Genomic DNA, 25,716 nt, shown 5'->3' on the forward strand with positions numbered 1-25,716 from the left:
CAACAGTTTGGAATACTGCAACAGTGATTTAGGAAGGAAGAGTACAGTTGTGTGGGAACTTACCATAGCAGTAGATGTCCTACTGATCGCTGTCTCAGAATTTCTTCCCACCCTTCCTTCCCCCTTATTCTGTTTCTTCCTTCCTTTTTCTCATGGACTGAGAGGGACCCACTGTCTGTTCACCTGTTCCTCTTAGCTGAGCAGTTTTTGTTTCTCAGGCCACTACAGGATTTCTGGCTTGGAGATGGTCTAAGGTTTTATGCTTTTATTTCTGCTTATGTTTTCTTACACCTGCAGGCTTGGGTTTTACATCAGACATATGTTTATGTGGAAGGTTTTGCCTTTATTACCATGGACGGACATCTGGGTTATTTGGTTAAATAAATTCAGCAGTTTGGAATACTGCAACAATGATCAGTAGGACATCTACTGTTATGGTAAGTGCCTACATAACTGTACTTTCTTCAGGAATTTTGTAGATTTAAATTTCTAAATCCTTGGTCATACCTTCTGATCCCTGCCATTTGCAAGTTGTTGTTTTGGTGAGCAGACGTAGTGATCAGGAATCCAGAAATGCCTTTTGCCCTTATTCCATGCTTTCCAGGTCTCTACAGCAAATGCTTTAAACCTGCTAGGTGAGCCCACACTATAAACATTACTGTAAGCCAGCACACCATCATGAAGAACAGGTTAGCATTTATGTATGCCATATGTGTTTTGAAATAAACCCAGAAGTCAGGTTCCCCACAGTAATGGTGGATAACACTGAGTTTTTAGTAAATCAACAGATCTGGTGGGGGTGGGGAGTGCTCCTACCCAACCATCAGTGCTAGCTAGCCGTGAAAACATGAGAACAAGCACTGCATTACAACCTTGTTTTAAATAGTAGTATGCATCTCTCCAGAAGAGAATTTCTGCAATGACTGTATAAACAGGTTTACTGCCTCCCCAACTGCAGTGTATTGTCGACTGGCAGGCATTCTAATATGTAACACAGGCCTGACGGACTCCCTAGATAAATCTGTCATTCTTTAAAATTGTCAGGTCAGGCGCTACCTGGAATTGTTCAGATTTCACCACCGTATGTCACTACTATGACATTGTGATGTAGAGGATAAAAACTTGAGTATGACTCAAGTGATCAGACTTTCATTTGCAGCCTTGGCTGCTGGCAAGAGGAGAACGGACATGCCTATCGTGGGAGCAAGAGGAGCCTGCAGATGTTAGGCAGGTGTCTCACTCCTGGGAAAGGATAAAGGGGTGTGCAGAGAGATTGCTAGGGTGGGAGTGTGAAATTCTCTCAGTGCGTCTGTCCAGGGCCCATGGTGAGTACTTTTCCTTGGCCACAACTCATTGTCTTCCAAGCCTGTGGTACCTTCACTGTAGGGGTGGAGTTAGTGCCGTGACACACAAGCCAAAACCCTTCCTTTGCAAGCAGCAGTTGACTGCTCCTCACCTTGCTTCTTAATCAAATCTTGGTAGTAAGGGGTCCTAGTAATCCCAAATTGGGAAGCGAAAATATTGAACAAGTTTGGAGTGTGCACATGAGCACATCCTTGATAGATGAAGTTAGGGTTTCTGGAAGACAATGCTGCTATAGAAGAATGAAGCCTTAATTGCCAAAAAATAAATAAATTGCCAGTTCCAAAGAATGTGTTGCATGTTATGCTACAGTTCTTGATTGTCAAATACTCTCTTGATCAATTTGAACTGGAAGCTGCTGGTTGCATCCTAACCCATCACTCTAATCTCCAATTATTGGCAAAGGCCTGAGAAAACAAGACCCACACGATTGTAATTGCTGTCTTTTAGCTCAAGAAACCCAAATGCTCCGCGCTTCTCCATTTCAAGACAGTATGCGACTCTGAATGGCCGTCAATCTGCTGTCAGTCTGTTTTCCTGTAGAACCCCTCTCTGTCATCTTTGTCAATAGCTAAACTTTTTCTTAAGGGGGATTCCATCTAAGGTGACAGAGAAAAAAAGTCAGTTGTCTGGTTGTTATAACGTTGTCTTGGAGTAACCCAACATATTACTGTACTAAAAAATCCTGTTATTTCTGCTGAGTATTAAATCTGTAAGCTGTCATGACTGCTGTTCTTTATATTCCATCATGACAGGGTGACTCTAAGAACATATCCTCCTTTCATGTTATAAGTGGAGTCTGAGATATCATTGAACCTTGACTGTTGCATTACCAGGATATGTGCACAAGCAACTGAGATGCTGTCTAGGTAGAACCAGAAAAGTGAAAAGCAGATTAACTCCTTTTCTTAAAACATGTCCGACTGTGAATGCATCTCTAACATTATAAAATGGTTAGCAGAGTATTACATTCTGCTCTGATCAGTTTAGGAAACCTCTCAACTGTAACACCACAGCTTATTATTCTAGAGCAGGAGCTACATGTGCTGCCTTTTTCAGAAGAATTTCTACACCAGGGATAAATGAGGTTCGTACTCTTCCATCCATAGCTTTTTTATGTATACATACATGTATGGTAAATGTTGATGTATTAAATAGTGAACTGTATGCTTATCCATTAGGACAAGTTTTCCTATGTCAATACAGTTTGTTTTGCTTCCCTACACTAAGACTGATGTCAGGGTTAATATTGTTTTAACACTCTTCCTATAAATCCTTAATGATTCTGTAGCTGTGGTCCAAAGGTAAAAATAGTTTGAGTTGTGGCATATCATAACATCGGATATGCAAGTCCAGGGATCGCTGCTGCATTAGTTTCTCTCGTGCCCTTTGCCAAACAACAACAACAAAGTCTAATCAGAGAAGGTGTAGGGGAGAATTCTTTATCTATTCTCTTTCTTATGTAAGAGAGTCTGCTAGTCATGGGGTTGTGCAGTATCTGTAGTGATCATGTTGCACCACTGTATATGCACATAACATGTGCACCCTTGTTGATGTTGGCTGGTCTTGAATCCCATCAAATGAAAATAACTAGAAGTGGAGTTAGCTGCTGTCCTCTTTTTACCTCTTATTGGTTCAGAGTCTGCAGCATGAGGAAGGGAAGCCTGCAAGAGAGGGAATGTGACCAGTCTAGCTGAGTTTGCTTGAGGCTTCTTGACCTAATTAGTTTTACTGGTGCAGTGACTCCTGCAGATGAACATCCGCTGATCTGATGAACATTTGCTGATCTGATGAGTAACTGCATTACCTATTGAAAAATTCTGCAGTCAAGAGTAATGAAAATCATACCCTTTTAACTTTTCAGGACATTGATTATAATACAGAGCTTTTTTTTTTGGGGGGGGGGGGGGTGATGCCACTGTGCTGCACGTTTCTTTTAAATGTTGAAGCAGTATACCTGAATCTGTGATGTAGAGCATAACAGAGTTCCATTAGCTGGGAAGGAGAGACCAAGGGAAGTGCTAAATGTAGAAGCCAAGTTTATGATGACCAGATCTTGGGATATTATGTCCTGGTGTGTGTTTAGTAACTATCTGTTTTAGGGAACCTTTGCAAAACTCCAAGAACTTCTAAACTTACCCTATGCTGGAGGTATAGGTGCTGTGCTTCATACCAGGGTAGTTGTAGTTTCCCAAAATAAAAACGTTCTTGTTATTTGGGACAACTATGAATACTTTCAAGAATCTAGTGTTATCATTTGAAAACCTGGAAAAGTGAGGCTGTAACAGGTACCAGTACAGCTTAATTGTCAGTGTGGTCTTTTGTTTCAGGCAAACTTCAGATACTGTGTGCATTACTGAAGTGTGTTAGTGTCGTTGTCGTAGTGCATTAACATTTATAGTAATTAGTTGTGCAAAATTTTTCAACTTTAGGGAAAAATGCAACTCTAGTGTTTTCTTCATTGTTTCTGTCTTTCTACTTTGCAGGTGTTCTGAGAATTAAGTAAAAGATGCAGGTAAAAGTTTATGTTGGTTGATTTTGTGTCTTTTTCAGATCCAGTAGTCCAGATTGCGATTGACAACTCCAGAAACATTTTGTATACCAGATCAGATAAAGGTGTTATACAGGTACGATTATAATTTGATTTGTTAAATCGTCATATCTTGTTTTTACATTGTTTGTAAATGTCCTTCATAGGATTAAGAAAAGTTTCAAGGCAGTTAAGTCTCACCACTGTCAACACCTTGACAACACTAAACCTCAAGGTTGATGTTCTTCATGTCTCACTGTTGCAGTCATCACATTTGGGTTATCCTGCCAGGAGTAGCCCTCAGTCGGCCCGAATACCAGAGGCTTAGTATTTCTGCGTTGGTTGCTGTCCCTCCAGGAATTATGTCAGGTTGTCAGTAGTATAAAATCAGGCAGCCGATGCCATTACATCAGTCTTTCTTGCCGAGGAGCCTGAAGCAGAAGCAGTTTACACGAGTACTGGTTGGCCACTACCTGAGTTTTCGTTTCCGAATTGAATGTTGAAGTCTTCTAAAGCCAAGTACTCCATTGGGGATCCTTTTTTCTTGCTCTAACCGATGTCAGAAAAAGTTCATTGCCTCGCCTGTGGAAAGCAAATACCACACAGAGACTTCCATTCTTACTGCTTCACCTGTTTAGGCCCAGATCATGATGTACCTCGCTGTCGCTTTTCTGCTTTGTTCAACACCAGAACTATACGTCGTTGGGCCCTTATTGTAGCTAGATATTTTTGCTTTCAGTCCTCTAATTCCGATATGGCTTCAGTAAGCCATCGACTACAGATCTTCCGAAAAAACGTAAGGATAAAGACCGAGACAGACTGCACAGGTCCAAAACTGCCGACATTGCTTCCTTTAAGCTAGTAGTCAGTTCTCTGGCCCTCAGTGAGGCGCTTTCGCAGCCCCTGATGCCCGTTTCTGTGGATTCGCAGGCCACTACCGAGACACTTTCGGAGTCACGTATGCCAAGCGGCTCTTCTTCGACTAAGGATCCTGCGGATGTCTCCACCTTGGATGGGTCCGGAGCCGCTGTGCAGGCACCGGCTTCAGAGGAAGTACTTTGCACTACCGATACTCAACACAGACAGGCTTCTTTCGCGTCTTCAGTGCTTTCGAAAACAACCTAGTTTCTAAGGCCCAGGGTACGAACCACACCCAAAAAAATGATGACCCAAACTCAGGCACCTGCTTCCTTGCCTCAGCCTCAAATGCTTAAAATGGTGGAAGACCTTATAATGCTAATTAGGGGAAGCTAGGCTACCCTTTCCAAAAGAAAGATAGACTTGTACCTAGTAGTTTTATGTGAACAGGAGTCCAATGACTGCTGCATCTGAATATAAAGATATGCAACCCCTTCTGCTTATGAGGATTCTGATGCAGAGGAATCCATCCCTTCAGTCTCTTCACCCGAGGACTTTTCCTTTGAGGAAACCCTACATACTTTAAGGGAGCATTTCCAATGGGAATGTTAGGACTATCCTCAGTCAAAAAAAGACTCAGGAAATTCTTAGATCTATCACAGCACAGACCTCTGGCCATTCTTCTTGTCCTGGATTTTGTGGATGATGTTTTTATGGAATCCAGTCCGACTCCTGACACCATCCCTCCTGCTCCCGGGAAACCTGGCCGGTATTAAGTCCCTGACTCTCTCAAATTTCTTTTCAAATATCCTATTGCTGACCCGGAGGCCATTTCTCAAGGACTTTAAGAAATCAAAGCAACTTCAGCTAAAAATCCCACCCTCTCAAGTAGGGATTCTCGAGCATTCGACAGATGGGGTAAAAAGGTATACACCTCTGCTACTCTTGCTATTAGAGCATTAAATTGTCAGATGTTATGTGATCCTATCTCGCCTACATTCTGACTGATGGGTTCAGAGCCGATCCTCGGCTCCGACTCGGCACGCTTATGCCAAAGAGCGAAGTCTCTTATTGGCTGAGCTTACTATATCCCAGGATGCACCACTACCAGTCCCCCAGATCTCGTTTGCCGCTATCAAGCAAAGACGTGGTCTTGAGCTGGCTGAGCTAAGTAGTGTTTTTCACTTACTTTCCTGTCAGGGAATTCCTAGTTTTTCAACAAAAAAGCTGTTTTAACGGCTATTTAGTCTTTTTGTGTATGATTGATACTTTTTGTGAAGTTTTTGTGTGGTGATTGCGCCTTTTTTTTTCTGACTAGAGGTTTCCTTTCAGTTGAAGGGCCTTCCCCTGTCAGTTACTTTGCCTTCAAGTTCATTTTTGTATTTAAGGGTTCTTGGATCCTGTCTAGTTTCTCTTTGTGACAGTTCTTGGTTAAAAAAAAAAAAAAAAAAAAAAAAAAAGAGAGAGAGAGAAAAGTTTTTCTCTGTGGTAATTAGTGTGTTTTGTTTTCGGCTGTTACACTTGATTGGTTGCCATAATGTCACAGGCTCCTAGGCCTTCTGGTTTTAAGAAGTGCACTAAGTGCAGCTTCAAAATGTCTATTACAGATGACCACTCTCTCTGTGTGTACTGTTTGGGCGCCAAACACTTGCAGGAGTCCTGTAGTGTGTGTCACGCGTTTTCCTCGAGGGTCCTCCAAGAGAGGAAAAATAAACTTATTCTAAAAGGCCTTATTAAACCCTCATTTGAAGAGGCATTAGCTTCCTCTCCTTCTCCTGCTAAAAAGAAAAGGGCGTCTGCTCCGACCAGTCCGTCGGAACCGACCGCCAAAAAACATAGGCAGGCTTCTCCTTCGGCTCCACGGACTTCGGAGCCGAGGGAACGGTCTGCCTCGATGCCTCCAGCCTCGACTCCTCTGGGTTCGAGCCGACGCCTGGGGCATCGAGGCGGGTCACCTTCATCGGCTCCAACGATCTCCGAGCCGATGAAGGTTGTCCGCTCAGACACTTCCTCCTCGGCGCCGAAGCCCTCTTCGGCACCGATGGAATTTGGTTTGGACATTCCTTCGGCGCCGATAATTGTCGAGTCGATTCGGAGCCGGTCCCCTAGTCCCTTGGAGCCGTTGGAGAGGCCTACTCGGACCCATTCGGTCTCTTCCAGGTCATCAAGGATGTCAGATTCGGACATAGACAGGGTGCTCCAAAGACTTTTCCAGTCCCCAGTCTTTCAGAAATTTGTTTCGGCTCCGACCCAATTGGCTTCGGAGCCAATAGCCCATTCCATTCCTCCTCCGACCGCTTCGGCTCCGTCGGAGCAGGTGCTGATGGAGCCAGTGGAGATCCTAGGGTCGGCTCCGACCCTTACTCCAACCCCGGCCTTCGGGTCCGAGTTTAGCACGCGGACTTCTTCGGCCGGACCCGGGGGTGACGTTTCGGGACCAATGCTGTCGGTTCCAAGCCTCCCTCTCGGTGCTTCGCCGGGACTTCCATCTGCTATCATGGCTCGAGACTGGACCGTCCCAGGATTCTGGGGGTCCTGCCTTCAGAGCTATGAGGAGTGCATTGGCCAAGTCTTCTTCGGCCATCTCTACGGCTTTACCGGCACCTTCCCTGGGCATGGAGACTGGGTCTTTGGCTGTTCCTCTGTCTCTAGGCAGCGGAGCCCCGGGGCCTGAGGTTACCCCCACTGGGGGTTCCCCTCCTCCTGAGGGTCTTTCGGAGTTGTCTTCGGAGGAGCCCCCAAGGAAGAGATCGTGCAAGAGGAAGCACGTGGACTCCCCCGATGAGTCTCTTACATCGGACACTGATCTTGATGATGCGGAGGGGTCCCCAAAGTCGTCCTCGGATGATGTCTCATTTGCAGACATTCTAGAGATCCTCAAGCAACGAGGCGGCTGGAATTCCAAACCCCCCTCCGCTGATGAGTCGGTGTTCCTCAAGGCCTTCAGGGCTCAGCCCTCCGCCTCCTGGGTGTCTCCGCCCTTCGAGCTCCTGGATTTGGTTTGTCGGAGGGCATGGGAACATCCAGATACTGTGGAACCAGTGCCTTCTCGCCCTAACAAATTTTTGTCTGCCCCACCCGAGAAGGAGTTCTTAACGAAAGGCGTGGCTGTAGATGCTATGGTGGTGGCATCTGCTACCCAGCAGGACGTGGCAGAGGCTTCAACATCCGTCCATCCTCCTAATAAGGAGTCTAGGAGCATGGACCGCACGGGAAGCGCACCCTGACTTCAGCGGCCTTTACTCTGAGGTCCCTGAATTATTTGGCACATTTCACCAGACTACAGAGGGATCTGGTCAAGGAGCTCTCAGACCCTCTCAGGTAACCTACCTGAGCAGCTAGCCCAGTCGGTTAGCTCTCAGTTGGCTATCCTTACCTCGATTTCTAACTCGTCCATGAGGCTCATTTCATATGCGGCCGAAGGCGGGTAGAGCGGCAGGCACAGGCGTGGCTCACGGAGACAAGCCTGGCTCTGTTTGTGTCATTTCGCGGAGGCCTTCAAGTCTTCCTTTGCCGACGCTCCCTTTGATGGGTCCTCTTTGTTTGGACCCAAGGTAAAAGACACTCTTACCCGCTGTGAGCAAGAGGGAAAGACTTTATCTGCCGAGGAGCACGTTATTCCACTCCCTTCGCCTTATCCCAAGGCTAAAAGAGGAGGGAAGATGTGGTTCCGCAAATCACAGAAATTCTTTCCTCAACAGCAGGAAGATTCCCCTTCCAGAGGCAGAGGACGGGGAAATTTTTCTGGGAGACGCCGTCCCAGAGGCGGCAGAGGCCCCCGCAACGCTGGAGACCGCGAGTCCTTTCGTGGCTCTTCAGCCTCCCACACTCCATGAGGGATTGCCCGGCTGTGCTGCTCCTGAGCCAGTCGGGTGCCGTTTTGCCAAGCACCTAGAAGCCTGGGAGTCTATTACTCAGGACAGATGGGTGCTTCGCATTATTGCCGGAGGTTACACCATGGCCTTCACACACTCACCCCCACCGTCCAAAAAATCCCGGACCCACCACCCAGTCAAAGGGAAATTGCAGCCGAGAAGCTTCAAAGCTGCTAGAAAAGGAGTCATCCAACCGTCCCCACAGACCAGATCGGATCCGAAATTACTCAAGGTTCTTTTAGTGCCAAAAGACAGGAGACCTGAGACCCATTTTGGATCTCAGCAAACTAAACCAGTCCGTCATGAAGTCCAAATTCAATGGTCACTTTACAATCCATTCTCCCATTGTTGGAGAAAGATGTTTGGATGTGCTCCATAGATCTCAAGGACGCCTATTATCACATACCGATACATCAGGCGTCCAGGAGGTATCTGCGCTTCAGCCTGGGAGACAGTCATTTCCAATTTTGTGCACTGCCCTTTGGTCTCACCACAGCCCCCAGGGTGTTCACCAAGTGTTTGGCAGTAGTGACTGCTCACCTGAGGAGTCTCGGATTCCAAGTGTTTCCCTATCTGGACGACTGGCTCCTGACTGCCACCACCAGGCATCTACTACTAGAGAACCTACAAGCCACCATCTCCCTGGGTGCTTTCCTGGGAATTACATTCAACTGGTCAAAGTCTGTCTTGCTGCCTTCTCAGCATAAAATTCATAGGAGCAGAGATAGACTCAAAATTAATGCGAATCTTCCTTCCTACCGAAAGGATACAAACATTACAAGATCAAGTCCGAGCCCTGCTTCTAAGATCCAAAGCCCCAGCCAGGATGGTCCTACAACTTTTAGGTTCAATGTCTGCCACGGTTCTCCTAGTTCCTCTGGCAAGATTGCACATGAGGATTCTTCAGTGGCTGTTATCGACACAATGGTCTTTTCAAGATCTCCCCCTCAATCATCACATACTGATTACAGAAACGTGCAAACGGGACCTCCGCTGGTGGCTTCTGCCATCCAATCTGAATCAGGGAAGACCTTTTGTTATACCCCCTCCGGTGGCCACCTTGACTACGGATGCCTCCCAGATGGGGTGGGGGGGGGCATTGTCTGGGCAGGTCAGTTCAAGGTTCTTGGCTTCCCAACGAAACATCTCTCCATATCAATGTGTTGGAAATGAGGGCTGTACTTCTGTCCTTACAAGCCCTCCACAAGTTTCTCCCTCAAGGCATTATCGCCATCCACACAGACAACATGTCGGTAGTCTGGTATCTAAACAAACAAGGAGGGACCAGATCTTACCTCCTTTGCAGAGAGGCCATGAGGGTGTGGGAATGGGCAGTGGCTACCAAGCGCTTCCTGGTAGCGACCCACATTCCAGGCAAATCCAATGTATTGGCGGACAGACTGAGCAGGACTATTCTCTCTCCTCACGACTGGTCTCTGAACGAAACAGTAGCAGCTCAGATTTTCAAAAGATGGGGGATTCCGTGCTGTGACCTATTTGCAACACCACGAAACACGAAGTGCAAAAGGTTCTTTTCCTTGACCCCGCGTCAAGGGGAGACAGCTACGGATGCTCTAGTCCAACCTTGGCCAACAGGACTGCTTTATGCTTTTCCTCCGATTCCACTCCTCCCCAAAGTCATCCAGAAAGCTTCCCAATTGGGGTCCACAATGATTCTAATTGCTCCGTACTGGCCTCGTCAGGTATGGTTCCCCTACCTACAGAAATATACTCTGGACGGTCCTTGGTTCTTGGACCTAATTCCGGACCTTCTGGTTCATCAGTCGGGACAACAGCACCAGTCCCTTCACACTTTGAAATTAACAGCTTGGCTCCTCCACTTCCGACTATAGTCAGAAATCACACCTTGGACCCGGAAGTTATTCACATTTTATCTTCAGCCCACAAGCCCACCACTAAGAAGTTGTATCACAGTAAGTGGAAGAGGTTTGCTATCTGGGCTCAACTCAGAGGATTAGACCCTATTACTGCCCCGATACCAGAGGTCTTGAAATTTTTAACATCCTTGTTTAATCAAGGATCTTCAGTCTCTACTATTAAAGTCCAACTAGCAGCTATCTCCAAATTTCACGATTCCACAGACCCACCGTTGATGAGCAGCAGATTATGTAAAACTTTCATGAAAGGTGCTGTGCTTTTAAGACCCCCAGTTTTTCATCCTGCGCCTCCGTGGGATCTTGATTTGGTACTTCGTGCCTTAACATCTTCCCCCTTTGAACCGGCTGCTACATGTGAGTTGAAATATCTGTCTTGGAAAACTGCCTTCTTAATTGCAATTACCTCTGCAAGAAGAGTTTCAGAACTTCAAGCCCTATCTATCAAACCACCGTACTTGATTTTTCACAAGGATAGAGTATCAGTTAGACCTAACCCATCTTTTGTCCCAAAAGTTTGCTCTAATCTCTGTCTCCAACAATCTTTAGAGCTACCAGTTTTCTTTCCAAAATTTTCAAACAAAGCGGAATACACCTTCCATACATTGGATGTTCACAGGCAATTGCGCTTCTATCTAGATAGGACTCAGCAAATTCGGAAAACAGATCAATTGTTTGTGTCCTTTTCAGATAATAAACTGGGTAAAACCATCACTAAAGCTACTATTGCCAAATGGATCAGAGATTACATAACTCAAGCTTATTCCTCTTCAAATAAGCAACTTACAACATCTGTCAAAGCTCACTCTACTAGAGCTATGGCTACCTCTATTGCATTCCATTCCAAGCTCGCTATTTCTGAAATTTGTGCTGCGGCTACTTGGTCCAACCCACACTTTCATTTCCCACTATAAATTGGATGTGGCATCTAAAGGACGAGCATCATTTGGTTCCACGGTACTCAGGAGTGTTTTCCAGTGAGCCACCCAGGATTTAGGTGCTAGGACGCTGTCCCATCAGTCAGAATGTAGGCGAGATAGGATCACATAACATCTTTTAGTTATGTACTCACCATAACTTCAGATGTTTGGGATCCATCTCGCCTACATTCCTAATACCCACCCTCCTTCCCCCTGCCTTGGAGATCAGAAGAGATTGAACGGTTTGGGTTCTACTGTTTTTTATCTTGTATCATCTGTCAATGTTATATAAGCAGTGCATGCGTGTGTGCATGTATGTGGGCAAACTAGATCTGGGGGACTGGTAGTGGTGCATCCTGGGATATAGTAAGCTCAGCCAATAAGAGACTTCCCTCTTTGGCATAAGCGTGCCGAGTCGGAGCCAAGGATCGGCTCCGAACCCATCAGTCAGAATGTAGGCGAGATGGATCCCAAACATCTGAAGTTATGGTGAGTACATAACTAAAAGTTACACATGCTGAAATATCAGCAACATAAAATGGAGCTCCTTAAACAAAAAATATATTCTTTTCCTGCTTGTGCAGAAAATATAGTTACAGGAGGTATTGCATTCTGCAAGTCAAGTAACTAAGCACATCTTACATTGTGGTTTTGATGCTCTAGAAGCATCTTGCAGGGCAGCAGTCACTGGATGTCCTTCAAGGATGCATCTGCAGTCCTTACAAATGGGTTGTCCTGTCGTCAGGCAGCCCTTCGGTCGGCCGGATTCCAAAGTCTGGGTCTGGCCACGGCTGATGTCGCACTTCACCCGACATCATAGCTGCAGTTATTTGAGTATAAAGGTATCAGCTGACACCATCTTCCTCAGTCTTTCTTGCCGCATGGCGCCCGAAGCAGAAGCTGTTCGCAAGTGCCGTTCGGTCAGAACCAGAGATTACTACTACCGAAGACTTCTAAAAAGCAAAGTACCCCGTTGGGGACTCTTTCTTGCCTCAGCCGATGTCAGAAAAAGTGAATAACTGTTTAACTTGTGGGAAACAAATACCTCATAAAGATTTCCACTCTTACTGCTTACCTTGTTTAGGCCCAGACCATGACGTAGCAGCTTGTCTAGCCTGTGCTTCTTTCAACCGGCGGACGCTTAGACATCGGTCGGAATTTGCTGAGGAGTTTTTCGGCTCCGCTTTTGCTTACATTATGCCGTCGGATACTCCGACTACGCAAATATCTAAAAAGCGCAAGGAAAAGGACCGACACTCGCGTCCGCGGTTTCGGCCGAAACCGCGTTAAGCTAACCGAGTGTCTCGGTTTCGGCTGAAACCGAGTCCACGGTTCTTCCTTCGGCCGAAAGCTTACCTCCTACCGAGGCCTCTTCCAGCATGGCTGAATCTGCTACTGAAATCCCACCCGCTCTTGCAGGTTCACAGGATTTATCTGATACTGTCCCTTTGGATATTTCTACCCCTGCACGTGGAGCTGCTACGCCACCTGCATCCATGTCGATTAAGGCCTTTGCCAGGGCTAAAGCAGCAAAATCTACCAAAACTGTGCCTGCTAAGACCCCTTCTCACAGGCCTAGCTCTAGTTCACAAATGCTTAGTCTAGCAGAGGATCTCATTTCCTTGATCCGGGGATCCCAACCACACCCAGACAGGGCCTCTCACCCACCTCCAGAGAAGAGGCCTAGAGGAGAGCCCCCTGAGCCAGTCTCTTCAGATGAGTCCTCTGATGAATCAGATAATTCAAACCCTCCAGAGGGCCCTTTTTCTCCTTATGAGGACTCTGATGCAGAAGAGTCCATTCCTTCTGCCTCTCCGCCTGAGGAATTTTCTTTTGGGGAAACCTTGCATGCTATGACGGAACAATTTCAATGGCAGGGCCAGGATTTTTCAGACTCTAGGAAAAGGCTTAGAACCGTTTTGCATTTGCCACAGCATAGGCCTTTAGCCATTCCTCCAGTACTTACTGTTGTGGATGATGCATTTAATGATGCTTGTACTGCTCCTGATTCTCTTCCTCCGGCCCCTGCTAAGCCCGATAGGTACTACAGGGTTCCGGACACACATTATCATTTGTATAAGGCTCCTTTTGCAGATCCCGAAACTATCTCCCAGGGACCCAAGGGTGTAGCAGCTACCTCTGCCAAAACCCCTCCCCTCTGAAAGGGAATCTAGGGCCTTAGAGAGATGGGGTAAAAAAGTTTACACTTCTGCTACTCTTTCAGCTAGGGCCTTGAACTGTCAATTCCACATGATTCAGTATCAGGAATTTATGTTAGACCAGTTAACTAAAAAACTGTCCTCGGATGAACCATTAGACAAAAAATCTGTTCAGAAAATGGTACATAACATTCAGCAGGTCAGTAATCATTCCTTAAAATGCGGCTATGATGCACTGGAGGCTTCCTTTAGATCAGCCATGACTGGTACAGTGATCAGAAGACATGCATGGTTAAAAGAGCAGTCCTTACCAGACCATGTTAAATCAAAGCTCCTAGATGCTCCCATGGATAAGCTCAATTTGTTTGGCTCCCCTGCACAGCAGGTGCTGAAGAACGTGGAAGAGAAAGCAAAATCTGTCCAGACAGTCAAGGATTTCTTGCAGGTCCAGCCTCCAAGGTTTAGCAGGAACTGGCCTTCCAAGAATTGGTCCTTTCCAGACACCTCCAGAGCTCAGAGAGGCAGGAATAGGCGCTCAAGAGGCAGGGGTCAATCCAGAGGTGCCTACAGGGGGCGTCAGTGGCAGGCTAACAACCAGCGAGGTACAGCCACAGATCCAGCCACCACCACTTCCACAGGACAATCATAGTGACTTGGCTCTGGCACCGCCTACCAGGGAACAACTAGAAGCACCCTTAGGCGGGAAGCTAGCCTTATTTTCAGTAAACTGGCATTACATCACAGGAGACAAATGGATTTTACAGACAATAGACCAAGGTTACAGGTTTCACTTCCATACTCTACCAAGGAAGAGAGGAATGCCAAACCTACCTCCAAATCAGAAGACAGAAGCTCTAGAACAAATAACTCACTTACTAAGGATGAGAGCTGTAGAAAGGGTACCATCTATGGAACAAGGGCAAGGATTTTACTCCAGACTCTTCCTGGTACCAAGAAAAGAAAACCAATGGAGACCTATTCTCGACCTGTCCGCCTTAAACACATACCTCATTGTTCCCAAATTCAAAATGCTGACCCTACAGCAACTTCTTCCCATGCTGGGCAAGGAGTCTTGGCTGGTAACTCTAGATCTCAAGGAGGCATACCTGCACGTCCCCATACGACCAAATTGCAGAAGATACCTCAGATTTCTTGCAGGATCAGAGCATTATCAATTCTCAGCATTGCCCTTTGGCTTATCTACTGCGCCCAGAGTATTCACGAAATGCCTGGCATCAGTAATTGCTCATTGCAGGCTTCAGGGAATTCAAATTTACCCTTACCTGGACGACTGCCTGTTACAAGCGGACAACAAAACAAATTAACAAAAGACTTGAAAAGGGTCATTCATCTACTGCAAGCCCTGGGATACACAGTCAATATAAAAAAGTCAAGGCTGATACCATCCCAAAGGATAACCTTTTTGGGTGCAGAGCTGGACACATCAAAACAAATGGCATTCCTAACAGTAGAAAACAGGAGCAACTCCTCTCTACTTCATGGCATTAACAAAGCAGAACCAGCTAACAGCAAGAAAAGTCCTGCAAGCCCTGGGTTACATGGCATCCTGCATAATATTGATTCCACATGCCAGACTACATATGAGAAAGTTACAGTGGTACCTAAGGAATTTATGGTCTCAGCACAAGCACAGCCTAGAAACCCAAATTCCAATAATTCCATGCCTGAAGCAAGAATTCCAATGGTGGGCTCAGGCCTGTCAATCAAACAAAGGACTGCCCTTCCACAGCACTCAACCAAGCCAGACCATCACAACGGACGCCTCAGACCTCGGTTGGGGGGCACACATGCTGGACAAGTGCATACAAGGCTTATGGACTCAAGACCAGCTGCACCTATACATAAATCAAAAGGAAATGCTGGCAGTAAAACTGGCAATTCAGACATTCAGACCATTTCTTCGACAGGGTCAACTGTTGATAAGGACGGACAACACCACAGTTATGTGGTACATCAACAAACAGGGAGGCACACATTCATACCCTCTATGCCGGATGGCAATGGACCTCTGAATGTGGCCCTGAGCTTCAACATTCAGTTACAAGCAATTTTTGTGCCAGGAAAAGAAAATATACTAGCAGACATCCTAAGCAGAACTACCACGGATGCCCACGAATGGATGCTGCATCCGACATCTTCAAAACCATTACAGGGAAATGGGGACTACCAGAAATAGACTTATTTGCATCCCCACACAATCACCAACTGAAAAAATTCTGCACGAGGACGTACCACCCACTTGCTTGGAAAGTGGACTCCCTATCTTTCAGTTGGAAAAACCTGACAGCATATGCATTCCCACCTCTTCCTTTGATGCACAAGGTGCTATTGAAGATCAAAGAAGACCATCCAAGGATCATCCTGATAGCTCCAGACTGGCCAAGGCAACATTGGTACCCATTACTGAGGAGTATGTCTCGGGAACAAATATGGCCTCTGCCCCTAGTTACCTTACTGTTAACACAGAACAACTTCAAAACCCTGCATCCAAACCTGAAAACACTGCAGCTGGCTGCCTGGAACATTGCATAAGACCAAATAACCCAGATTTATCTCAAAGGGTTAAAGACATTATCTTGGAGGCTCACAGACCCTCAACAAGAAAAAAATTATTCAGCAAAATGGAAAAGATATCTCATTTGGAGTACTGCAAAAGGAGAAAATGTGTCACTGGTAAACATAGCTAACATCCTGGAATACTTGGCAGAGCTCTTCCACAATGGCCTGTCCTATTCTTCCATTAAGATTCATGCATCAGCTATTTCAGCAGAATACAACTTGGATCCTCCAGTCTTCTCACATCCTCTGCTCAGGCAGTTTCTGAGAGGAATTAAAATGTAAAACCACCTAGGAAGCCACCATTGCCAGCATGGGACTTGAACTTTGTGCTAGAAAAGTTGACACTCCCTCCTTTCGAGCCAGCAGCAACAGCAGAATTACAGTACTTATCATGGAAAACTGCTTTCCTGCTTGCAATCACTTCAGCAAGAAGGGTTTCTGAACTACAGGCATTAATGGCAGTACAGCCCTTCCTGATCTTCCATCAAGATAGAGTGTCCATGAGAACTAATCCTACTTTTATGCCAAAGGTGGTCTCCAGGGTATCTTTAAACCAAGCTATCCACCTGCCTACATTTTTCCCCAACCCAGAGAACGGGAGAAAGACTGTTACATGCCTTGGATGTACATAGACAATTACGTTACTACCTGGACAGGACCAAGAGCAATAGAAAAACTGACCAGCTACTGGTAGCATATGCAACAGGAATGGAAGGAAAAGCAATTTCAAAACAGACAATCTCTAAGTGGATAGGAAATTGCATTAGATTTTGTTACTCTTACCATGGGAAGAAAACTCCAGAAAACATCAGACCTCACTCTACAAGGGCTACAGCCACTACCACAGCTTTTTTACGGGGAGTGGCTACAAAAGACATTTTAGAGGCTGCTACTTGGAGCTCCGTGCATACATTTGCCAAGCATTATAATTTACCCTTATACTCCAGATCCCGAGCAGGTTTTGCCACTGCTGTTTTGCAAGGGATCTTAACTACACCATAATCTTATTACTCCTCCTCCCCCAGTTTGGCTATGGTATTCTACCCATTTGTAAGGACTGCAGATGCATCCTTGAAGGACATAGTACAGTTTTGTACCTACCATAAATGTAGATGTCCGATAGGCATGCATCTGCAGTCAGGATTACCCTCCCTCCTTCCCCTCTGAGGTACTCCTAGGGTATTTACCCATCTTCTAGCTAGCTGGGGGAATCTATTATGGTGTATTTGTTTGTATATATGTATATACATGTTTATTTTTATTTGCTCTCTCTTATTTGGAAACTTTTGCAATTATCCAAATTTAGCCTTCCTAGAGGGCACCTGGCATCTGGGACAAGAAACACTGAGGAAGATGGCGTTGGCTGATACCTTTATACCCGAATAACTGCAGCTATGACGTCGGGTGAAGTGCGACATCAGCCGAGGCCAGACCCAGACTTTGGAATCCGGCCGACCGAAGGGCTGCCTGACGACAGGACAACCCATTTGTAAGGACTGCAGATGCATGCCTATCGGACATCTACATTTATGGTAGGTACAAAACTGTACTTTCTGTCTTTAGAAGGAATGCTTGGCTTAAGGAACAGACCTTGCCAGACCATGTCAAATTCAAGTTATTGGATGCACCCTTGAACAAAGACAACTTATTCGGGACCAAGGCAGAAGAGGTCTTAAAAAAGATGGAAGAAAAAGCTAAATCTATGCAGGCAGTTAAAGAATTCTTATAGGTCCAGCCACCGAGGTTCAGTAGTTATTGCCTCTATAAGCACTGGTCCTTTCCTGCCCTTTCCAGGCCAGCTCAGCCCAGACCCAGGGGAAGCAGCTCCCCCCCCCCCCCAACAGCCCCAGGGAATGCAGAAATCTAAACAATGGAGTTCCTCCTCTTCAAAAACAAGGAGTGCAAAGCCACCCCCTTATGGTAAGAACTCACGATGACTTTAAACATGTTCATCGTGTTTCACTGTTGCAGTTATTACACTAGGGTTATCCGCTGGCAGGCTACCCGCAGTCGGCCCGAGTTCCAGAAGTGTTGGTCCGGCGTCGGTTGCTGTCGCCTCTTCCCTGACGTCAGTGCGCCAGGGATATAAAAGATGCAACAGATGCCATTTTCTTCAGTCTTTCTTGCCGTGTGGTGCCCGAAGCAAAAGCAGTTCGCAAGTGCTGGTCGGTCAACTCCTGAGATTTTCGAAATTGAGTTTCAGAACCGAAGTCTTCAATAAAGCTAAGTACTCCGTTGGGGAAACTTTTTTTTTTCTTGCTCCAGGCCGATGTCAGTAAAATTTAGTAATTGTATCTCTTGTGGGAAGCAAATACCTCATAAGGACTTTCACTCTTACTATATTCCTTGCCTAGGCCCTGACCATGATGTTACCAGTTGTCTGTTTTGTGCTAATTCAATAAACGCACTATTAATCGTCTGTTTGATTTTGCTTTACATTATTTTGGCCGAAGGTTTAATTACATAATGCCGTTGGAACAACCGACAACCGGAATTTATAAAAAACGCAAAGACAAAGAAAAGGACAGGCATCCGAGCTCCAAAACCGGCAATGAAGCCTCTTCTAGGCCAGTCGCCGGTTCTCAGTGAGGAGCTTTCGCAGCCCCTGACACCCGCTACCTCAGAGCCAAAGGCCGTATCCGACAGCCACATGGAGACACTGAGGCCTGTAGAAACTCAAGGTATTGGGCCTACGGAAACTATTCCCTCAGATGGGTCGGGAGCCGCTGAGCAGGCATTGGCTTCTGAGGGTGTTTTCAGATCTTCACAGCTTACAATTAAGCCCACTACAGCAGCCAAGGCAAAGTAAAAAACACCATTAAAGACAAGGAAACAAGTACAGCATTCTACTGAACAGTCATCCATGCCAAAGAAACAGATGCTTAAAATAGCCGAAGACCTAATTACTTCAATTAGGGGTTCCCATCCCCCTCCTGACAAAAGGCCTAGGCAAGACACTGACTATGATTCCTCTGACCAGGTTTCTATTTCCTCTGATTCCTCTTCTGATCAGGGATATTCTCTCCCTCCCTATGAGGACTCTGATGCAGAAGAGTCTATACCTTCAGCCTCGCCGCCTGAAGATTATTCTTTTGGGGAAACCCTGCACCCCATGAGGGAACATTTCCATTGGGAGAGCCAGGATTATTCAGAATCCAAGAAAAGGCTCAGAGACTTTCTTTTATTGCCCCAGCACAGGCCCCTGGCTATTCCCCCTGTGCTTGATATTGTTGATTATGTTTTCTCTGAATCCAGTCTGACTCTTGATTCTTTACCCCCTGTACCAGTCAAGCCAGACAGGTATTACAGGGTCCCTGACTCCCATAAATTTCTTTACAAAAATCCTGCTGCAGATCCAGAAACTATTTCACAGGGTCCTAAAGGGGTTAAGGCTTCCACTGCTAAAAATCCTGTCCCCTCAGATAGGGATTCCAGAGCTCTGGACAGATGGGGAAAAAAGTTTACACTTCTGCTACTTTAGCTGTAAGGGCTTTAAATTGCCAGTTTCACATGCTTAAATATCAACAGTACCTCATGTCGTTGTTAAAGCAGAAAATAGTTTCAAACTCGAAGTCCTGACAGTAAGGACATGCAGGATTTATTGCATGCAGCTGAACAAGTGGGGAAGCATACTTTACAATGTGGTTTTGATTCATTAGAGGCTTCTTGCAGAGCCACAGTTACAGGCTTGGTTGAAAGAACAAAGTTTACCTGATCATGTTAAAGTAAAATTATTGGATGCTCCACTACAGCATGATACTTTGTTTGGTGTTAAGGCAGAAGAGGTGTTAAAGAAAATGGAGGATAAATCAAAATCAATGCAGACAGTAAAGGATTTCTTACAGGTTCAACCACCTAGGTTTAGCAGAAACTGGCATTCAAAAAATTGGTCCTTTCCGGTGTCAGACAGGCCACAAAGAGGCAGATACAGACACCCAAGAGGCAGATCTCAGCCCCAAGGCTCCTACAGACCTAAACAATGGGGTGCTTCAGCCCCCAAAGGAGGGGAAGACAAATCACAACCTTATAGGAAGCAGTCCCAATGACTTCCCTCTACAGATGCCAAGCACTTACCTTTTGGCAGCACCCCTAGGGGGAAAGCTAGCACTTTTTTCAAAAAATTGGCACATAATCACCCAGGACAAATGGGTACTGAATATTGTTTCTCAGGGTTACAGGTTCCACTTTCACATGCTTCCAAAATCAAAAGGTATGCCGGACCTGCCACAAAACCAATGGGCAGAGGCGCAAAAACAAATTGCTGCTCTCATGGACGTGGGAGCTATTCAAAGAGTACCACAGCAAGAACAGGGGCAAGGATTTTACTCAAGACTTTTCTTAGTACCCAGAAAGGACAAAGCCTGGAGACCAATACTGGACCTGTCAATCCTAAATACTTTACTGGATGTTCCAAAATTCAAAATGTTAACACTACAGCAACTTCAACCCATGCTAGGCAAGAAGGCTTGGCTAGTTACTTTGGACCTCAAGGAGGCATACCTGCATGTCCCAATCAGACAATCTTGCAGAAGATACCTCAGATTCATAGCTGGCTGAATGCATTACCAATTCTCTGCACTGCCGTTTGGCTTGTCTACTGCGCCCAGGGTCTTCACAAAATGCCTGGCACCAGTAATTGCATTTTGCAGACAAAAAGGAATTCAAATATATCCCTACTTGGACCACTGCCTTATTCAAGCAGAGAGCAAGGACACTCTACTAAAGCATCTGGCGTTTGTAAAAAGATTACTAATTTGCCAAGGGTACACAGTAAACGAAAAGAAATCAAAACTAGTGCCCTCTCAAGAGATAATATTCCTGGGTGTAAGCTTAAATACAACTGCCCAGATGGCTTATCTCACGCCAGACAAACAAAGGCAACTGACTCATTACTTTCAACTGATGGCAACAAACACCCAGCTACCTGCAAGAAAAATTCTGCAGGCCTGGGCTTCATGGCGTCCTGCATTCTACTAATTCCATATGCAAGACTGCATATGAGGAAACTACAATGGTATCTAAAAAGTGTTTGGACTCAACATTGTCACAGCCTGGAGACGATCATAACTTTAATTCCCTGCCTACAACAGGAGTTTCGATCGTGGTGCCAGGCCTGTCACCACAACAAGGGGCAGTCTTTCACCTTACCCACAGCCAGGCAGACAATAACAACGGATGCATCGGATTATGCCTGGGGGGCACATATGGCAGGAAAATGTATTCAGGGCACGTGGCCCAAGGAACAAATGCATCTTCACATCAATCAGAAAGAGATGGTAGCTCTACAAAATTCCCTGACAGCTTTCAAGGACCTACCACATCCAGGACAACTACTAATAAAGACGGACAATACCACAGTTGTGTGGTACATAAACAAGCAAAGGGGCACACATTCCTACCCCCTATGCAGGCAAGCCATGACCTTGTGGAACACAGCACTAGTCTGTCAGGTACATCTGCAGGCACAATTCCTGCCTGGAACAAAAAATACATTGGCAGACGAACTAAGCAGAAATCTCATGGACCCTCATGAATGGAAACTAAATCCACAAGTGTTCAGCATGATAACAAGGAAATGGGGGCAACCAGACATAGATCTTTTTGCCTCCCCTCACAATTGCCAACTACAGAAATTCTGCACCAGAACTTATCACTCTCAAGCATGGAAAGTGGATGCTCTATTATTTAGCTGGAAAGCCCTGACAGTCTATGCCTTCCCTCCTATGCCTCTTCTTACCAAGGTGCTCCTAAAAGTCAGACAAAGGCCAAAAATGATCCTGATTGCCCCAGACTGGCCATGCCAGCACTGTGATACCCAATCCTAAAGAGCTTGTCTCAGGGCCCAGCTTGGCCTTTACCTCAAATTCCTCATTTTCTGACTCAACAAAACAGTCCGATTCTGCACAGTCAACTCAGAACCTTAAATCTGGCAGTATGGCAGATAATGTAGCCACTCAGACTGCACCTCTCTCTAAAGCTGTTATGGATGTCATTTTAGAAGCCAGGAGCCCAGCACTAGGAAATCTAATGCAGAAAAATGGAAGAGATTCTGTGCTTGGAACCAGGCACAAGGGCTTGAACCACTTGTTCTAAATATACCTCAGATTTTACAGTACCTAACTGAAATGCTGGACAAAGGCCTATCTTTCTCATCAGTTAAAATCCATGCCTCTGCCATTTCAGCTCATTCCAATACAGAACCTCCTATTTTTTCACATCCTCTACTAAGACAGTACCTCAGAGGGGCAAAAAACATAAGACCACCAAGGAGAGCACCAGTACCAACTTGGAATCTCAATTTTGTTTTAGAAACAAACCAGAACCAGCCAGCACAGCTGATATAAAATTATTATCATGGAAAACTGCTCTGCTCCTAGCAATAACTTCAGCAAGAAGAGTATCAGAGTTACAGGCATGAGTGGCTGTGGAACCTTTCATCATTTTTCACCAGGACAGGGTTTCTCTTAGGACAAACCCAACATTCATGCCAAAAGTAATTTCCAATGTGCCCCTGACCCAAATCATTCATTTACCAACTTTCTACCCAAATCCCCAGAATAAAGGGGAGAGCCTTCCGCACGCTTTGGATATACACAGCTACGATTCTGCTTGGACAAAACATAAGCTTTCAGAAAAACTGAACAACAGTTTGTAGCCTATGCTGCAGGATCACAAGGAAAACCTATCACAAAGCAGTCAATTTCAAAATGGATAGGACACTGCATCCGCTTCTGTTATGCACAACATGGCAAATCAGTGCCTAAGGTCATTAGACCACATTCTACCAGAGCAGCAGCCACTTCAGCAGCTTTTCTCAGAGGAGTACTAACCAAAGACATTTTAGAAGCTGCAACCTGGAGCTCAGTGCACACTTTCACCAAGCACTACCACTTAACTCTCTACTCTAAATCCAGAGCAGGCTTTGCCACTGCAGTCCTGCAGGGCCTGGTTGCCTCTCCAAATCCAGTTTAGACCCAGCCGCCCAACCTCAGCTTTGGGATTTAACCCAAGTGTAATGACTGCAACAGTGAAACACGATGAACATAGTACAGTTGTGTACCTACCATAAATGTAGATGTTCGACTGTATTCACTGTTGCAGTCCAGGTTACCCACTCACCATTCCCCTTTTCATTGTTGGGACTTCTCTGTACTTCTCAACTCTATACAACCTATGTGGTGTATTTGCTTGTAGATGAAGGCTATGTTTATATTAGTACATGCATGCTTTTTGGCATAATTTTATTTTTCCAGCCTTCCTATCTGGGGGCACCTGACATCTGGGGCAAGAAAAACCGAAGAAAATGGCGTTGATTGCATCTTTTATACCTCTGGTGCACTGACGTCAGGGAAGAGGCGACAGCAACCGACGCCGGACCCAGACTTTGGAACTCGGGCCGACTGCGGGTAGCCTGCCTGCAGATAACCCTAGTGTAATGACTGCAACAGTGAATACACTCTAACATCTACATTTATGGTAGGTACATAACTGTACTTTCCACCCTCTCCCTCTGCCCACTTGCTCGTGCCCCTAGGAGGAAAACTCTCCTTCCACGCAAGCAACTGGGCCACCATTACCAACGACTGCTGGGTCCTCAACATAGTGTCCCAGAGATACAAAATTTATTTCCACACTCTGCCAACCCCAAAAGGGTTCTCAGATCTTCCTCCAAACCAGTGGGCAGAGGCCAAAAAGCAAGTCCTTTCCCTGCTCTCCATGAGGGCAATACAGCATGTTCATGCAGAATAGATAGGCCAAGGTTTCTACTCAAGACTCTTCCTAGTACCCAGAAAAGAGGGCACATGGCACCCCATCCTGGATCTACCTATTCTAAACACCTTACTGGTGATACCAAAATTCAGAATGCTCACCTTCCTGCAGCTTCTACCTATGCTTTCCAAGGATGCTTGGTTAGCCACCCTAGACCTAAAAGACGCCTACCTACACATCCCAGTCAGGGAGTCACGCAGGAAATACCTACGTTTCAGGGCAGAATCTATGCACTTTCAGTTCTCTGCGCTTCCCTTTGGCTTATCTACTGCTCTCAGAGTTTTCACAAAATGTCTGGCTCCCGCCATTGCTTTTTGCAGACAAAGAAATATTCAAATTTACCCATACTTAGATGACTGCCTGATTTTAGGCAGACAGGAAAAGCTGCTACAGCACCTGACCTTTGTAAAGGACCTACTGGCCTCCCTGGGGTATACAATCAACGAAAAGTAATCAAAACTAGTCCCCACACAAAAATTGTATTCCTGGGAGCAAGCCTGGACACAGCATCCCAGATGGCATTCCATACTCCAGAAGAACAAGCCTACCTGACAGGCTACTTCTCTCAACTAGCCACCAGAACCCAGTTATCCGCAAGGAAAATAATGTAAGCTCTAGGGTTCATGGCCTCTTTGTTCTACTCATTCCATATGCCAGACTGCATATGAGGAAACTACAATGGTACCTAAAAAGCCTTTGGTGTCCGCACTCTCAAGATCTGGAAACTCTTACACCAATGATACCTTGACTAGGGAAAGATTTTCTTTGGGTGGGCAGCAGCATGCAACCACAACAAGGGACTTCACTTCTCACAACCCCATGCCACCCAGATCCTCACCACAGACACATTAGACTATGCCTGGGGCGCTCACCTGGATGGCAGGTGAATTCAGGCTAATGCAGCCCAAATCAAATACATCTGCACATCAGCCAAAAAGAGATGTTAGCTGTTCAGCACCCTCTGACAGCTTTCATACCCCTACTCTCCATGGGGCCTCTACTGATCAAAACAGACAACATCCCAGTGATGTGGTGTGCAGGGAGGGACTCTCTCTTATCCTCTCTGCAGGCTCGCCATGACCCTTTGGCACACTGCCTCAGCCATGCAACTACACCTGCTAGCACAATTCCTGCCAGGCTCTCTAAACTCTCTGGCAGTCAACTTAAGCAGAAACCTCGTAGACCCACACAAGTGGCAGATAGACCACAGAACCTTCACCCTTGTAACCAGAAATTGGGCACCCTATAGGTCGACCTCTTTGCCTCCCACTCCAGTCATCAGCTCAGCAAATTCTGCACCAGGGAACCTCACAGCAAGGCCTGGAAAGTGGATGCTCTATCCTTCCAGTGGGTAATCCTCTCGGTCTATGCATTCCTCCTCTACCACTCATTTCAAGGGTACTGCTCAAAATAAGGGAGGAAATACCGATACCTGATTGCCCCAGACTGGCCACACCAGCACTGGTATCCATTGCTGCGTAGCCTGTCACCCCTGCCACCATGGCACCTACTTCAGATCCCAACACTCCTGAACCAGAGGAATAGGGAATTCATGCATCCCCAATTGCAGACCCTTAACCTGACAGCCTGGCTTATTCCCTGACCTCTCCTCAAGCTGCCAGCCTAAGCAAACAAGTTCTAGATGTTTACCGCACAGAAAACTCAGAAGGATCCAAGGACAGCAAGGAATTCCAGTATAACTTTTTCTTTAATATAAGACCACCAAATACATAAGTGTAGCATAGCTACTTCATCAGATGTATACCA

At 45.9% G+C, this 25,716-nt stretch overlaps 1 protein-coding gene across 1 annotated transcript in view; it reads left to right on the top strand.

The window, feature by feature from the left end:
* NUP155 (nucleoporin 155) overlaps positions 1-25,716 on the top strand; it is a 1,504,248-nt gene that overhangs the window by 218,603 nt on the left and 1,259,929 nt on the right. The window contains exon 9 of the mRNA XM_044069916.1: positions 3,916-3,989. Coding sequence (XP_043925851.1) covers positions 3,916-3,989 — 74 coding nt within the window. The remainder of the gene's footprint in view (positions 1-3,915; positions 3,990-25,716) is intronic.

This window comes from Protopterus annectens, chromosome 1.part0 (assembly GCF_019279795.1).
Source record: "Protopterus annectens isolate FY-2018-M chromosome 1.part0, PAN1.0, whole genome shotgun sequence".
NCBI lineage: Eukaryota > Metazoa > Chordata > Ceratodontiformes > Protopteridae > Protopterus > Protopterus annectens.